A 17,677-nucleotide genomic window follows, 5' to 3' on the forward strand; every position below is an offset into this window, starting at 1 on the left:
ATTCAAAAGTGTTTTTCTACCACAGTTCTTAAAACAATCCTCTTTCTAATATTTAATATTTGATGGAGAGAGTGTGGGTTTCCTGGGTGTATTGACTTTGCGGGGGGGGGTGGGGGGGTGGAGAGAATTGCAGGACTTCAGAGGAAGACATTTAACTGGCAAATCCGTAGTAAGCAAATCCATGTGGATGTTAATTTAGTGAGTGTTGATTCCTATAAAAATGAAGCTGCCTTAGTGGTGTCACTTGTAAAGCATCCAGCTACTACCTGCAAGGTCAGTGGTATAAACCCTCCAGCGACCCTGGGAGACAGTTTCTGTAAAGATATAGTCATGGAAACCATATGGGGCATATGGGGGCAGTTTTGTTCTAGAATGTTTCTATGAGTCAGAATTGGTTTCCAACTTTAGTGTTTTGTTTGCCTTACTCACGGCTTACGTGTGTCAGAGACTGTATTCATGAAGCACTCTAGGTCCCTCTAAAATTTTACAATGAAGTAGATTGTCATGAAGAGTCTGTCTTTCTAAGACAGATCTCAAAGGGCCGAAATAATCTTCATCTTGATGAAGACTCATTGCACTAGTAAATTTGTGGCTCGGCCCTCCTACCAGCAGGAACATTAGTCTTTGGACAGCCTCATGCTTGCTGTTTCCTTTGACTCTGTCTTCCCTTGTTCCCTCTTCTTTCTACGTCCTTCCATGCTCTTCTATGACATGTGACCCATTGAACCCAGGGAGAAGTGTTAGAGCCATTCCCGTGAAGAGCGAGGCTATTGATTTAACCTCAACTTCATGTTTGATCATACAAGCTCACCTCCTGCGTGGTTAAGTTCCAAAGACCAGGCCAATTAAATAAAAATCTGTGTTAAGCAAAAATGGAGGATGATCACATCATCTCACCCCCTCACCTGCTCTCTGAACATCCAGCCGAGCTGGACCCTGTAGAAGTCACCTACCAGCCTCACCTCCCATGCCCTCATGTCATCTTATGAGAACTTGGCCCCAATTGCCACCTGCCTGGAAGGTCTTCCCGCTCTTCCAGAGCTAGGGTGGTCCATCAGCCCCCCTCTCCATCCCTGCATCCCTTCCTCATTTTCAGGATGAGTGGTCCTGGCATCTTAACAGCCACAAACTGCCCTTGGTAGTTTGGTTGGGGGAATGGAGGACATAAAGGAAGGCAGGAGGGCCTGGATTCCATGGGAGAGGATGCATGAAGCCCACTAACTCTTTGCCCCAGCATCTTCTGGTTCTTGCTGAGTGGCCTTGCCCTCTTCCATCTTCATGTTTCCTATGAGAATTAACAATCCAGAGCAGAGAATATGATGGCCAGGCTCTGTATCCCCTAGCCTAGCCCACCTTTACCTGTGAGGGGCTGCTCAGGTGCCAACCGGCTGACCTGGACTCTTGCAGGCCCTGGCGCCCAAGGGCTCCATCTCACAATGTTTCTGTTCACGACCTGGCTCACCTTTGTCATCTCTTGGGGCTGGGAGTTGAGGCCAGATGTGGAGCCCACGTCCCATGCTGAGGGTATACCTTCAGGATATACTGGTTATAGCTGCCCCAGGCTTAGCCCCGAATGGGCACTCAAAACCTGCCAGAGTGTCCAGTCACTGCTGGTTCCATTTTAGCACCCCTCATGATTAACCAATGCCCCTCCACCTCTGCTACCTGGCACCCTGGTAGCTCAGGGAGACTGCACCCCTCACTTCTGAGTGGTAACATACGATACAATAGGAACTGCCTTTCTGTGTGTACACAGAGTCTACTCATGAGGGGCCTCTGGAACTGTTATTGACAGATGCTTGCCATTGATATACAAAACAGCTGGATGGTGGATTTTTTACTGTTGTAAATGTGAAATGTTGGATAATGAGTCAGGACGTGAAGACTAGGTATATATTTTCCCAGGGGCAAATAAAATTTGTACCTGTGTTTACATGTATTTTATTCTAAATTGCGAGTGCACATGTGGATGCATGAGAGCGTGAGCTAACACGGATGCTACCTTAATAGCAAGTAGCTCCTAATGCAGCTGTTCCTATTACTTGATCAGTTTATAGAGCTTATTTAAAAATGTGAATCTACTCTTTGAGCAAGATCGATTGGGTTATGGTGAAAGAGATAAAAAATAGAATTGAAAGTTATAAATTTTAACTTGTTGTTTTTGTTACAGAATACCCTTCTCTCAGACTACAAAATCACCCTGATTGACATTGGACTGGTCATTGAATACCTCATTGGTGGAGCATACTGCAGCAGCTACACCAGAAAAAGCTTCAGAGCGCTGTACAACGGGCTCTACAGAACACGCAAGGTAGCAGCAACGGAAGGTGCCAACAGAAGTAAAGTTGAGGAGGATTAGCATTTGTAGTTTTAGGGAAAATGATGGGAGCATCCAGACAGGGTTTGCTTTTAAAATGGGCCCTCTGCTCATCCTTTACGGAGAAGCTCCTGCATGTCAGCTACCGTGCTAAGGACAGGCATGCTGGCTGGATGGGAATACAGCTGGGGCTTTAGAAACCAGAGACTGCAGGCGTGTGAGTAACTTGTCATGGGACAGTACACACTCCTGCATTCTATGTGCTATGTGACCATATATGCTGTGTTATTCATGCGTTATATTGATAGATACAACATGGACCATCGTGACAGAGAAGGAATTGGATGAGAAAGGTTATAGGAGGGTGTAATCAGTTCTCTTTTTCACTCCTCTTTGTTTCTTTTTTGAAAATACAGAGGTCAAAAATTTACCAGGACTAGATGTTTAAACCACAATGTTCCACATCAAGGGTTGACAGATTGGGGTAATTACACAGAGATTGTATTGGAAGATAGATGCAGAATGTACTTTCAAGACTAGGTTAGAAAGTAAAATGTGCAGGTTATATATTTTAAGTCTAGAAATGAAAGGTTAGAATTGCCAGTTGCTAGATTGGCAGAGATAACACTACCCATTTCTTAGAGTTGCCTTTATAGACCAATAACTAGAGAGATTAATTCTCATTAGAGGACAGCGAAGCATTAGAAAAGGCAATTGGGGTCAGCCAGAGTGCAATGTAGGAACAACGAAACACAAAACATTCCTCTAGTTCTTTAATGCTTCCCCCCCACCATCATGACTCCAGTCCTACCTTAAAAACCCGACTAGACCGGAGCATGTCCTACACTGGTCCAGATAAGAGCTCTTGACATAATGGAATCCTTACAGATAACCCCTCAGGAACAGTAATGGCAGTAACAATACCATGAAGGTAGGGGAAAGGTGGGAGGAGAAGGGGGAGAAAAGGGGAACATTGCAAGGATCCATGTATTATCCACCTCCCCTCCCCTCGCAGGGGGACAGACAATAGAACCGTGTGGGTGACAGAGACAGCGAATGGTGTAAGATATGAAAAAAGTAATGATTTATAATTTATCAAGAGTTCACAAGGGTGGGAGGAAGGGAGAATGAGGGGAAAATGAACTGCTACCAAGGGCTTAAGTAGAAAAAAAATGTTTTGAAAACAGCGATGGCAACATTCGTACAAATGCATTTGATAAAATTGATATATTGAGGTGCAAGAGCTGTAAGAGCCCACAATAAAATTGTAAAACAAAAGGAAATTGGGAGAACTTTTTGGTTGAGGAAAATGAGAGATAGTGAAAGGTGAAGAGCTGTGGGCATCAGTGTGTTTTTGCAGTGATCAGGAAACCTGTGTTGTTGGAGAACCCAGAAACTGAGTCTGAAAGGGAATTTTGGTCTACCAAACTCGAATGCCAAACCAGTTTTGACCTTTGTTTTAAAAGGATCAGGTAAAGTAAAAACCACCAGTGCCTTTAATAATTGAACAAACGAAGCAAAACAAAATAAAAGATAACCCACAATAATAAAGAAAATGTTCTTTATTAGGATTTCAGAGGTATTGGGATACACTGCAGGAGGGAGGGATTAACTGCTTCCTGTAAATGGAGTATGTGCTTTGTGGTGAGGTTGCCAGGGGCAGGTATGAAGATTTCTTAGTGCAAACCCCTGTGGAGGTTGTTAGGGGATGTTACTATAGTGCAATGGTGTTTGTCAGAGAATGTTGCTGCTGTTAAACACCATCTAGTTGGCTCTAACTCATAAAAACCTTCGAAGTAAACGAAGAAACATTGCCCAGGCCTCGCCATCTGCATAAGTGTGGGGACCTTTCTAGAAATGACCCACCAATATTAAATTATCCAGTTCTCAGGTCCTTCTCCGCAGAAGGAGTACAGAGAGCGTCGCATTTCATAGTGTACTACATTGAAGCAGTTGTCAGTACATGACTTACTTAAAGTTAGAGAGAATTCAGTTTCATGTCTAGTTTTGCTAATTAACTAATTTGGAGCAAGAAATTTAACTTCTCTATGGTCCAATTTCTTCACCTATAAAATGAGGATATTAATATGCCTCTTATACATTTGATAGAGGAATTAAATAATATCCCAAGCCCATATTCCTACCACATAGAAGGTGAAGAGTAACTATTAACAATGATAATCAGTATGATTATTATCATGAAGCTGTTAATTTATATCATAATACTATTAATTTGGTTATTATCTTTTAAATGTCTTGTTCTCATAATTTTGATGTCTAATTTTTATACATAAAATTCAAACTAAGAATAAATAAAGCAATCTAAGGCTTATGATTTGTACCTTTTAAAACATTAATTAATTATTTTATTGCCGTGCGTAGCTTAAAAAAAAATCTTAGTCCATTTGAATGCTGCCTTTTTTGTTTCTCATTGATGAGTATACCATAATAGCAGGGAGTGGCTACTGGGTCAAGCCACTGGAAACCCAGTGAGTATCTCATGTAACACCTGGAGAAGTTACAGTAACAGTCTAACTTAACCTTAACCTTGGAGCTGTTTGTGGGTAGAGGGTTTTTCTTATCAGAATGGGAATCTTTATTGCCTGTTCTGAGCTTGTTCCAGGGATAAACTGCCCATTGATGTCAATGGAATTTCCACCCAGAGAAGGACTGCAGACACATGATTAGGAACAAGAGAGCATGCTTTCTTACTAGTAGGAAATAACAATGTGCTAATAAGAAAGAGGCTTTTGTTAGGTGAACGTTTCTCAAGGGAGGTTAAATACTCATCATGGATGAAGACAGAGAAACCCAACACATTTGTTTTCCTTAGAAATGAACTTAAAAAAAAAGAAATAAGCTGTTGATTGTTACAACTATCATTTCATTTTCTCTTTGTGCTTTATTTTAACAATAAAACAACAACCAACACCAGAGCATGAGCAGCTGTACTCCGAGCCTTTCCCAGTCCACTCTGCACCGGAGACGGCCTTCAGGACACAGAAACGAGTCTGTAGACATCACATCCCATTCGCAGTTCATTAGAACGGCCCAGCCTTACAAACTCAAGGTATCGTTTACTTGTTTTTAGACTTGGAAACAGCATTGGTTTTGCAGACTGTGGCTGTGTCTTCATTTAAAGGTGGACAAAGGGAGGCACACACAGAGGAACCATTTATAAGTACCCTAAACCTGTTCAAGTCAAAAGCATAACACAGTTGTCCTCTAACCACAATGCACAAGGGTTCAGGACAGAGGAATGGCGATTAATAGACAGCCTGGGCTTGTACTTCAGCCCCTCTTCTGTGTTCCATCTCCGCCATGTCCCACGAGTGACTCAGAAAAGTAGTGCAGTGTCACCATTGGACCAATACCACACCCTGTTGCTTTATCCTCAAGGTTAATTGGATGTTACTCCTTTCTTCTTCCCTTCTCTCTTTGCATCTTTTCCCCTCTGTGAATCTTTCTTGAGATTAATATTACAGGTAGGAGAGTCTGAGGGTATTTATATGTATGTGTCTGAGAGCCACCTTGTGGCTCCATGTCTTCTGGTGCCCTTAACACCTACCTTCCTCTGGGCAGGAATGCTTTTGGCCTAGAGTTTCAATGTAAATAGCTACTGGCCAGAGAGGTATGCTTTCCATAGCTCCGGGAATTAAGATATATTTTATAAATTCACTCTTGGTCATCATCAGTGAACACAAATTCCCTTTATCTATAGAAATGACATAAATGCATGGCAGTCTTTCCTATCGCCCCTCTAAACCCAAATAATAATTATTGAATTTTTTATTTTCCAGAAATTATGCTAAATACTTAGTTGAATTTGGGATGTAGGTGGGTAGGGAAAATAATGCTGATTGGGAAACTGGCCCCACCTCTCTCTTCAAAGTAATAATCATAATAGGATCAGATGAATTTTGAAATAAAAAGTCATATCGACATCCACAGGGAGTGAGAGAATAGAATTTGAACTGAACTCAAAATGGTGGGTTACCCAGGTGGAGAACATAATTCTATTATTATATCACCACAGCTAGAAGCATAGAGTCAGAATAAATGAAAAGGAACTTAAAAATCCATTGATTTGGGTTCATGGGGGCAACACCAATGGCATTTTTTCTAAGGGAAAGATAGTGAATCTCTTGCTCAAGTGAAATTAGTCCTTTATGCTTTTCATTTATCCAAGTAAATTGTAATTTCAGCCTGTTCTCTTGAGTACCTAGAGAGATGCTGCTTTAACTTGTGTTAAATGAATGGAAGGCATCGTCTTGGAGACGCTGACTAACACAAGGAATAGATTACCTTTAAAAAGTCTAAATATTGGTTGCTGACTTATAAAGTCCTATTATCTCCATCTCTTTTTTAGTTCTGATATTAAAAACAAATTCTCTAAGATCTTTTATATGTTTCATTAGGTAGGTAGAACCATCATCTGACAGGGTAATCCAGCCCCTAACACATCATCACGGGTCCAGAAGGCTCAAGTGTACAGCAATAATAAATAAAGATTGTAGTAAAGTCATAAAGAGCATGAGAGATAGAAGAGAGATTGAAATAATGGAGTCAGGCACATTTCATGGTAGCATGCTCACCTTAGCCTCACTTGGTGGTCCACGTGGAGGGAGAGAGATATTTAATGCTAACCAAGGCTTTTATATTCTCTGGGGACATGTAAGCCCCCTAATTACAGGTGAAGACGTATGTCACAGGAAAGGGTTGTGCTATAGATAATACAGTAATGGGAGGGGGTGGTCTAGGGGTATCCACGCAATAGGAAGAGGGATTGGGGGTATCCATGTGGCAAGATGGGCAGATCCTAGATTCAGGATGGCAGCCTAACTTTGGATGTCACTGAGCGGGTTTGACCTGTTCCCTGACTCAACTATGGAGACCATTATCAGTAGGATGTGAACTTTGCCTACAGGAACTGCAAGCCTTTAGGGAGAAGTAGCCCATTGTCCTTAGCAGCAGGGAACAGGCTTACCCTTGGTGGGACTAGACAGTAGTCTGGCAGCTGACTGCCTTAAGGGGAGTAACTTGACAATTACTTACCATTAGCTACAAGCAGTGTCCTAAGTCTAACACATATTTAGGGGAGGCAATTTGGGAGAAATCTTTGTGTTCCCCACAATCATCCTCTCATGTGTTTGGAAATTCATTCCTATGTTATTTTCCAACAGGAAAAGACTGTAGCCCTTCATAAATCGAGGAAGAAGTCAAAAGAACAAAACCTATTAGAGGACCCTGAGTCTACTGGCTTTATATACCCTTACAATGACTTGCTGGTTTGGGCTGTGCTCATGAAAAGGCAGAAGATGGCCATGTTTCTCTGGCAACATGGGGAAGAGGCCACGGTTAAGGCCGTCATTGCTTGCACACTCTACCGAGCCATGGCCCATGAAGCTAAGCAGAGCAGCATGGTGGATGATGCCTCTGAAGAGCTGAGAAACTACTCCAAGTAGGCATTCTCTCTTCACTTCACGATAAACATTGATGTTTCATTGAATGTTTAGACACTTTTATCTCCCTTCCCCACTCACTTCTACACGTATAGACTCGTTGTGCATATTTTGGACTTCCCTATTTAAAAAGTCCTTGCGTACTTCAACAAGGAACCCTTCCAGGTATTGGGTTATGAATCACTCCACGTGAGAAAAATTAGGCTTTCTACTCCCTAAAGATTTATAGTCTTGGAAACCCACAGGGACAGCTCTGTTCTATCGTCTAGGGTCACTATTAAGTCAGACTAGACTCGAGGACAATGAGCAAGTATTCAAAGGGAGTCCTTATGGCATAGTGGATTACTTGTTGGGCTGCTAATTGTAAGGTAAATAGTTCAAACCTACCAGCCTCTGCTTAGGAGAAAGAGAAGGCTTTCTAATCCCATAAAGATTTTTAGCCTAATCCCAATTCTACTTTACAAATCTGGCTAGACCAGAGGATGTGCACTGGTACAGATAGGAACTGGAAACACAGAGAATCCAGGGTGGATGATCCCTTCAGGACCAGTGGTGAGAGTGGGGATACTGGGAGGGTGAAGGGAGGGTGGGGTGGAAAGGGAGAACCAATTACATATAACCTCCTCTCTGGGGGATGGCCAACGTCTCTGGGAGACGTCAGAGAGTATAAGATATGACAAAATAATAATCTATAAATTATCAAGGGTTCATGAGGGAGCTGGGGGGGAGGAGCTGGGAGGGAGGGGGAAAATGAGAAGCTGATGCCAGGGGCTTAAGTGGAGAGCAAATGTTTTGAGAATGATGAAGGTAATGAATGTACAAATGTGCTTGATGCAATGGATGGATGTATGGATTGTGATGAGTTGTATGAGCCCCCAATAAAATGATTTTAAAAAATAAAATAAAGGAAAAGTTAGGTGCAGAACACTTTTGAAGACACACACACACACACACACACACACACACACAGCCTTGGAAATCCTAGGGAGTAGTTCCACTCTGCCTAATAGCAATACGAGTCAGAACGGACTCTGCGGCGGGTTTTGTTTGGCGGGTTCGTAAGCATAGTGAGGAGCTGTGTGGAATAAGTTAGAAGACTTGGGTGTGTGTCCCAATAGAGCTGCTTACTACTAGGTCCAGTCGGGAGGCATTTCTGGGTGAAAGCATCTTCATTGTAAACTGTAGCTTTGATGACAGTGAAAGTCCCTCATGACCCCCAAATTCTTTAACACTGAATCAAAGGAAGAGCCGCTGCTTCACATCTCCAGTGAGAGAGTGAGCAAGAGAAAAGCATCATGTTAAGGAATCAGAGTGTGATGGTTGAGCAAGAAATTTGAAGAAAAAAAAAACAAAAACAAAAAACAAAAGCCTTTTTGATGATCAAGTTAGTAATATGTGTGATTTAAAATTGTTCTTTATTAGTGAGGAAAAAGGGGGATCCGGAGTTAATGGAAACTAATGTATAATTTTGATGAGAAAATAAAGCAAAATATCAGAAAATGAAAACACCTATTTGTCAGAAGAAGCAGCCTTATGGAAAATGACAAAATCAGAGGTTTGAGGGCGTTTCCGGTCTGGCTTTTTTCTGTTATTCATAGATTTTGTAGAATACTGAAAATCTATCCCATTTAAAAAAATCTTCAAAATACAACAAACTGGTTTCGCAATAGTTTTGAAGTCATTTTTGCCCAGATGTGATTGATTCTTATCAAAGAGTTCAAAGGTAAAACTTCCAATAGAGGTCATTGTAGTACAGGGAGTGGGCTTCTCTCCATGAGTCACCCAGGCACCTCTGATGTAAAGCCAATTCTGTCGTGTAGTTCTCAGGTGCCCTTGAGCCATTTCCCACCCACAGTGACACAAAAGGATGAAACACTGCCCAGTCCTGCTCCATCCTCATGCTCATGCCTGTGCTTGAGACCATGGTTGCAGCCGCTGCGTCAATCTATCTTACTGAAGGTTTTCCCCTTTCTTGCTATCCTTCTACTTTACCAAGCATGATGTCTTTCTCCAGGGCCTGGTCTCTGTTGATACTATGTTCAAAGTACACAAGACTAAGTCTCCCCATCCTTGCCCATAAGGAGCACTCTGGCTGTACTTCTTCCAAGCCAGATCTGCTTGTCCTGTTAGCAGTCCATGGTACTTTCAATATTCTTTTCCATCACCACAATTTATCTATCTATTTATCTATCTATATCTAAATGAATCAATTCTACTTCGATCTTATTCATTGTCCATATTTCACATGTACATGAGGCAATGGAAATTACCATGGTTTGGGCCATGTGCACCTTACCTCATAGTAACATCCTTGCTTTTCATTACTCTAAAGAAGTCTTGTGCAGCAGATTTACCAAATGCAATATCTTTTAATCTCTGACTGCTGCTATCATGAGTACTCATTGTGGATCCAAGGAAGACAAAATCCTTGATAATTTTAATCTTTTCTTCTGTAGCCTATTATATATGTACACACACACACACACACACACACACACCCTCTCAGTCCTTATGAGAGGCAATACCTCTAAAATGACTTCTGTAAACTTAGTTTAACAAGTTGCTATTGCTTTTTACCATAGCTCACTGTGTGTGTCCTACCCAGTGTTTAGAGTGTTTCTGAGCTGACCTACTTATATTTTCTCAATTACTGCAGACAGTTTGGCCAGCTGGCGCTGGATGTTTTGGAGAAGGCATTCAAGCAGAATGAGCGAATGGCCATGAAGTTGTTGACCTATGAACTCAAGAACTGGAGCAATGCTACCTCCTTGAAACTGGCAGTGTCAGGAGGATTGCGACCGTTTGTCTCCCATACTTGCACCCAGATGCTCCTGACCGACATGTGGATGGGGTGTCTCAAATTGAGGAAGCACCCTTGGTTAAAGGTAAATTTGCTTGCCTTATGGAGGTTAATCTTAATGTGGTGTGAAGCGCTAGGTGCCTGAATTCCATTTTCGGCTTGTTCTGAAGTTCATCTTTCACAAAACGAATCCGTCTCTCTCATTCTCACCTATTAGCTGAGGGTACTTACCTGTAGAACCTCAGACGACCAGTTGAACTTCCATTACTGCAGCTTATTTTTTACAACGGGGGGTAATTGTATCTGTTTGATCCATCCCAGAGCCACCTTGAACTAGAGATGCTTAGAAGATGTGAGAAGCATCTGCAGGCATGCAACACAGCTCATTGCCAGCGAGCCCGTTCCGACTCCGAGGGACGGTTAGGTTCAAAGTCCTTTGGCCCTGGCCATTCGAATGTCACTAAACTCACTGTTTTCAAGTTGATTGTGACTCGGAGCATCCCCATGGGACAGGGTAGAACTGCCCCTGGGGCTTTCTGAGACTGTAGCTCTGTAGGGAGCAGAAAGACCTTTCTCCTGCAGCACGACTGGTGGCTTGGAATTGCTGCTCTTGTGCTTCGCAGTCCCAGGTGCAACCCATTGTAGTAAGACTTTTATGTGGAATTTTTCTCCACTCATGAATCCTAACAGATAATAAACTAAAATTAGTAAGCTAGATGGCTGTTTCTTAAAGCCTACTTCACATGCTTGTCCCCACACACCCTGACCACCTCCAAGGCTCTCCCCCCGCCATTTCATCGTAGTTCAATCTCATTGCTCACCCTTGAATAAACAGTAGCCATTTAGTTACTTCCCAAGGACATTTGAGCTCTGACAGAAAACCCACGCCGAATGCTTTAGAATATGGTCAAGCTTTAAAAAGCACAAATGCTTATGAAACTAAATGAAGGAAAATAAAGCATAAGCATTAAGAGGCTCACCTTCGATTTTTTATTTTCCTACGCAGGGGAAAACAAACAAACACTTTCTAGTGGCTCTGACTCATGGCGGCCTGTAGCTGTTAAGGTAGAAGTGTGGTCCGTAGACCTGGAAGGGCAGACTTTTTTTCTTCTTCTCCTCAGAATTCGATGATCAGGCCTTTCTTCTGAGGCGTCTGTCATTGAATCATCCTATCAACCTTTCAGTTAGCAGTTGAACTTAACCATTTGCACCGCTTTGGGATTCCTCTCCAACTCAGAAAATCTCACTGCCATCGAGTCAATTTTGACTAATAGCAGCCCTATAGGACAGACTAGAATTGATCCTCTGGGTTTCTGAGACCTTGACTCGTCACTTGAGTAGACAGCCTCATCTTTCTTTCATGGGAGTGACTGGTGATTTTGAACAGCTGACCTTACGGTTGGCAGCTCAGCGTGGAGTCCACTGCTGCACTAGGACTTCTTCCTATTCTCCCTAAAGTTCTTAAAAATAAAATGTATCCCATTTAAATGACTACTTTTGATGAACCGTCTAGACAAGACTCCCCAAAATAAACCAAAGTAAACTATAACACATTAAAAAGTCTGCACATCTTAATGCACCAATGAAGTAACAGACATAAATGTCAATCTGATTACCTTACATAGCTATCTCTTTAACAAAGGATCAAAGAAACAGAACTAAATTGTTTCCAAAAGAAATTCTTGAAGATGAGGAAATCTCTTTAACCTGTGCCGAAGTTCACTTCACAGCTCTAGGAGCAGCCAGTGTGAGATGATTATAGACAACTGAAAGTTTAGAAATACTTTTTCCCATGGCTACATATTTCAGCTTGCTGTTAAGCAGTTAAGAAGACTTCTTGCCCTTCATTTGTTCTTAGCTGCTGTCATGGGAATTCCAAGCGCAGTGGGCCTGACACCAAAAGAGAGATGTAAAGAAGCAAGAGGAAACTGCCCTACAGCATAGAAGTGAATAAGTAGTAAAGGAGCCTGGATCAGCTACTTAATGTTTCTGATGTGTGACATAACAATATAATAATGTAAACCACATTATTTCCAGTGGCTAGATCCTAATTCAATCAGTGCTTGTCTTCTGAGTTTGGCAAAAAACGTGCAAATCATTCTCAGGTTTCCCTGATCAGAATAATTCCAAGTGGGTGGAGACTGGAGGAAGACTCCCGAGGGTTACATGGACGAGTACGTCATTACATTGCTTTTAGGGTAATTGGTTTGATGTTAGCGCTTAGCTACGGGCTAATGATGCCATTGTTTCTCAAGTCGGTTGTTCTGTAGTAGACAGGGCCAAGAGGATGTGAGACCTCATCCAGAAGTGGGCTAGGAGTGAACGAGTGTCAGATGATCGGTGTTTGTGCTAACCGTGCTATTTCTAGAGCTAAAAGAGTTCGTTTTGGGCTTTGCACCTGGATAGAAAATAAACAGCACCTGCGTATAATCCCATGTAAGAAGGGAGAAAGCCAGAGAACCTTCACTGAGATCAAGCTATAAAATACAGCAAGAAAAGACAGCTCAGTATTGAAAAACCCATGGTCTACCCTGCAAAGTTGACCAGTGAATGATCAGTGGTGGCACTAGGTTGGAGCTAGTCAAACTCCTGGCAGTTACCCCTGCACTTCCAGACCAGGTAGAATCCCCAGTGATGTTCAGTATGACCCTGAATCATAAAGCAATATGATAAATACAGTTGCAAATTGCTTACATGTAATTCTCTTAGATTATATAAATGTGAATAACAATGTTTTTCATAAAATATTTCTGCATGGAATTGAAACATTATTAGTAACATTATTAGTAATTAGCAGAAGCCATTTCTAACTTATATTCCTTGTTAGAAATCGTTTCAGTCGTATAATTCAAGTATCATGCAAGTCAATAGTTCAATCACATTAAGAAGTGTACAATCAGTACGACAATCACTTTTAGAACATTTTATTCATTCTTGTGCTCATCGTAATTGGCTCTTCGTTTCCCCCAACCTGCCCTGCCATTCTTCAAGGAACCATTAATCCAATTACCTTCTCTATACATTTACCTATCTTAAATTTCATATACAGAAAATATTTTTTAAAAACCCTAAACTAAGAATAGTAAAAAAGTAAAAAAACAAAAACCTCAATCCAAAAGAAAGCAGAAGATAATAAAAACTAGGACAAATATAAAGTGGGTCATAAGGGAGATGAAATGATAAGGTGCTAAATTTTAACCCAACTGTATCTGCAACAATTCATTTTCCACTGCATTTGATTTTGATTCATTTTCCTTTAATTGCTACTATTTTGTCAAAAATGTTATTGACCTAGGTTCACAAATATATACTAATTGCCATAATATTGTAGCTAAAATATATACTATATTTTATAACTAAATATATAATATATAACAATATACAGTAAATATTATAACTAAAATATATATTAAGTGCCATAATATTATAGCTAAAACCAGGAAATAAATGACAAAATCAGTGCCTATATGAAAAATGATAGCAACAGAAACACCATCTTGGGCTTGAAGTACCTACAGGTGAAATCAGGTAACTTGAAGCATCAGAGTACTTGGGTAACAGCCCTGGCTGTAGTCCATTAGAAGGTTCAAAAAGAAAATTAGCCTAAAGCTGTAGCTTGTAGGTAGAGCTTGTGTATCTATGGATACTCATAGAGTAGACTTCTGAAAACGGTTTTTGTCGTAACTACCAGCAGGGGTTTTAAATAAACAAAATAACTGTCAGCTTGTACACTGCTCAGACAGCCCGTCATCATTTCGGTGCCACCTCTCAGACATTGTCACTGAACCCCTCCCCCACAACACCCCTAGTGGCATCACAGTGTTGACTTCAGTTTATAGAATTTTGACTGGTATCTAGTTAGGTTGGATTTTTGTCTTTCTTCCCTGTATTAGAGAACACTAAGGTCCACAAGAGACCATGACCGGCAAGTGATTTTGCACCTTCTCCAATATTTAGTAAATCTAACCAATTTTTAACCTTGAAAGGCCTCAAAATTGACTATATAAAAATGCTATCATGAATGTAGCACTCTAATACCAAAAATGTGTTTGAATCTACGCATTCCATGAGTTTGTCTAGCAGAGAAAATATTTACCGTATGTAGGACGGGTCATAGAGCTAACAGAAGGTGACCCTTCTTGACTTTATAATATGACTAAATTTCAGTGTGTTTTATGTGATACTTACCGCTTAAAGGTTTTTGCACGTTATTAAAGCAATTTGTGCATTGAAGAATATTTCAGTATTGAGGAACTCCTTCTCCTTGGCCCCTCTAAAGCCCAAAGCAAGCTCCCTGCTCTCACAATCATGCTGACTCATAGCAGCTCTCTATGGAGTTTCCAAGGCTGCCAGTCTTCAGGTGAACAAGCCTCAGCTTTCTCCAGAGGAGCAACTGGTAATGTTGAGCAAATGATCTTGCAGTTAGCAGCCCAAACCTCACCTGGCAAAACCACCTAAGCTCCTGTAGGGGTAAGCAGTGTCAGTGTGAGCCACATGTTGTAAAAACATTTACATGCACATGTCCATATGCTTGTTGCTCTGCTATTGAGTCAATGCCAACTCACAGTGACCATGTAGGACAGAGTAGAACTATCCCTGTGAGTTTCCAAGACTATAACTCTTTCTTTCCAAGATTATTTCTCCCATGGAGTAGTCTGGTGGAAGCAATGGATGACTTTATGAATTTCAGCCCAATGCTTACCCACTATGTAACCAGGCTCCTGTATATGCATATAGTCTTAAATAATTAAAAGAAATAAAAATAAGATTATACTATATACATGATTCTCTAAGTTGTTTTTGTCCCAATTAACCATCTATATTAAATACTTTTTCATTACGTTCAACATTTCTTTTATCTTTTCAATGCTTGCCCAGTATTCTATATTGGACACACCAGCTATCTCTCTATAGGTGAACAGTTAGGTGGATGCAGGTTTTCTGCTATTACAAATAACCATCAGGAATACCCTTACCCATATATGCTGGTGCTGATGAAATCTCTTTAGGGAGATGCTTTTATAACGAGTTACTGAGTTACAATTATGCGTAGAATTGAGGTGTAAACTGATTTGTGAATAGCCCTGAAATTTTATATACATTTACATTCTTAATTTTTTATTTGAATATTATTTGTGCCACGCATAAGCCCCACTATTTGTTTTGCTTTGTTTTCTTTTAAAGATCATCATAAGTATCCTTTTACCACCTATCATCCTGACCCTGGACTTTAAAAGCAAAGCTGAGATGTCACACATCCCACAGGCCCAGGACTACCAGTTTACGTGGAACTACGGTGACCAGGGCCCCGGCAGTAGCAAGGAAAGTGCTTCTACGGTCAGTGCAATGTTATGTCATACATGCGCTGTCATTGTGAATTGAGTTTCCGTAATAGGGCTCAGAAGCATACACGATGAGAAGCATCCTTACATGGCAATCTGTCGAATGGGAACGTTGCTCGCACGCTTTCCAGTGATGACAGATGATCCTGGAGTTGAAAAGTATTTTTAAAATGCCTTCTGAACGATTGCGCAGACATTTTATTATCTTCTGCATAATCGGTAACTCCGTATATGATGTAGCAAAATATTCCAAAGCAGACATTTATCTTTCCTTTTCCTTTGTGACCAGTCGAATAAATCGACGGTGCACTTCTCTACGGCAACAATGAGAAACGCCTCATCTTCAAATATTTATTTGTGGATAGGGCAAGATATGACAAAATAACGATGTATAAATTACCAAGGGCACATGAGGGAGGGGGGAGCGGGGAGGGAGGGGAAAAAAAAAGAGGACCTGATGCAAAGGGCTTAAGTGGAGAGCAAATGCTTTGAGAATGATTGGGGCAGGGAATGTGCGGATGTGCTTTATACAATTGATGTATGTGTATGTATGGATTGTGGTAAGAGTTGTATGAGCCCCTAATAAAATGTTTAAAAAAATATTTATTTGCGAAGGCACAGGCTTAGCATTTGTGTTGATCTTCTCACTTGTTAAATCAGTGGCTATGGAAAGTTTCCCGTGCATTCTAAGATTTATACTTTTTCATAGGCAACTTGTGTGATCCACTTCTCTCGCAGCCCGTCTTCGCTGGGAGAATGTCCCACATGCAGTGCATGTATCCTCAGATCATTGTTTCTAAAGTTGTGACTTGCTGGCAAGTGTAGTAAGATATCTTTCTTGGTTCCTACTACTCGGTGAGTCTACTGCACCATAGAGTAATGGAAAGCAAGGCTCTTACTCTGAGGCCTAAGGCGCTCCTGACCCAAGCCCTGGTAGTTTCCATTGCCTCGTGTGCATGTGAAAGTTGAACATGAATAAGGATGACTGAAGTAGAATCCATGCATTGTGTTTCTGGAGAAGGATATTAAAAGCATCATGCCCTGCAAAAGTATAAGCAGATCTGTCTTGGAAGAAGTCTGGTCAGGGTGCTCCTTAGAGGCAAGGATGGAGAGACTTGGTTCTCACGTACTTTGGACCATGTCAGGAAAGACGTGTCCCTGGAGAAGGACGTCATCTTTGGTACAGTGGAGCTGCAGTGAAGGAGCGGAAGGCCATCAAAGAGAAGGATAGGCACAGTGGCTGCAACAAGGGGTTCCAGCATAGGAACAAACGTGAGGACAGTGGAGGACAGGGCGTTGTTTCATTCTGCTGTGCACCTAGTTGCTGTGAGTGGAACCCACTTGATGGCACCTATAACCCCCTCCCCCACCCTTCCTCTCTCATGAACTCTTGGTAAGTTATAAATTGTTATTATTTTTTCATGTCTTACACTGACCATTGTCTCCCTTCACCCACTTTCCTATTGTCCATCTCCCTGGGAGGGGGTTATATATAGATCATTGTAATCAGTTCCACCTTTCTCCCCCCACCTTACCCTTACCTTCTTGGTATTACTACTCTCAATATCAGTCTTGAGAGGTTTATCTGTCCTGGGTTCCCTGTGTTACCAGCTCTAATCTGTACCCGTGTACATGCTCTGGTCTAGCCATATTTGTAAGGTAGAATTAGAGTCATGATAGTGGAGGAGAGAGGAAGCATTAAAGAACTAGAGGAAAGTTGTACGTTTGAACGGTGCTAAACTGCACCCTGATTGGC

The 17,677-nt window shown here is 41.4% G+C and overlaps 1 protein-coding gene across 1 annotated transcript in view; it reads left to right on the forward strand.

The window, feature by feature from the left end:
- TRPM6 (transient receptor potential cation channel subfamily M member 6) overlaps positions 1–17,677 on the forward strand; it is a 206,374-nt gene that overhangs the window by 100,204 nt on the left and 88,493 nt on the right. Inside the window, exons 13-17 of the mRNA XM_075560537.1 lie at positions 2,171–2,311; positions 5,253–5,387; positions 7,501–7,778; positions 10,436–10,664; positions 15,764–15,916. Coding sequence (XP_075416652.1) covers positions 2,171–2,311; positions 5,253–5,387; positions 7,501–7,778; positions 10,436–10,664; positions 15,764–15,916 — 936 coding nt within the window. The remainder of the gene's footprint in view (positions 1–2,170; positions 2,312–5,252; positions 5,388–7,500; positions 7,779–10,435; positions 10,665–15,763; positions 15,917–17,677) is intronic.

This window comes from Tenrec ecaudatus, chromosome 10 (assembly GCF_050624435.1).
Source record: "Tenrec ecaudatus isolate mTenEca1 chromosome 10, mTenEca1.hap1, whole genome shotgun sequence".
Classification (NCBI taxonomy): Eukaryota; Metazoa; Chordata; class Mammalia; order Afrosoricida; family Tenrecidae; genus Tenrec; species Tenrec ecaudatus.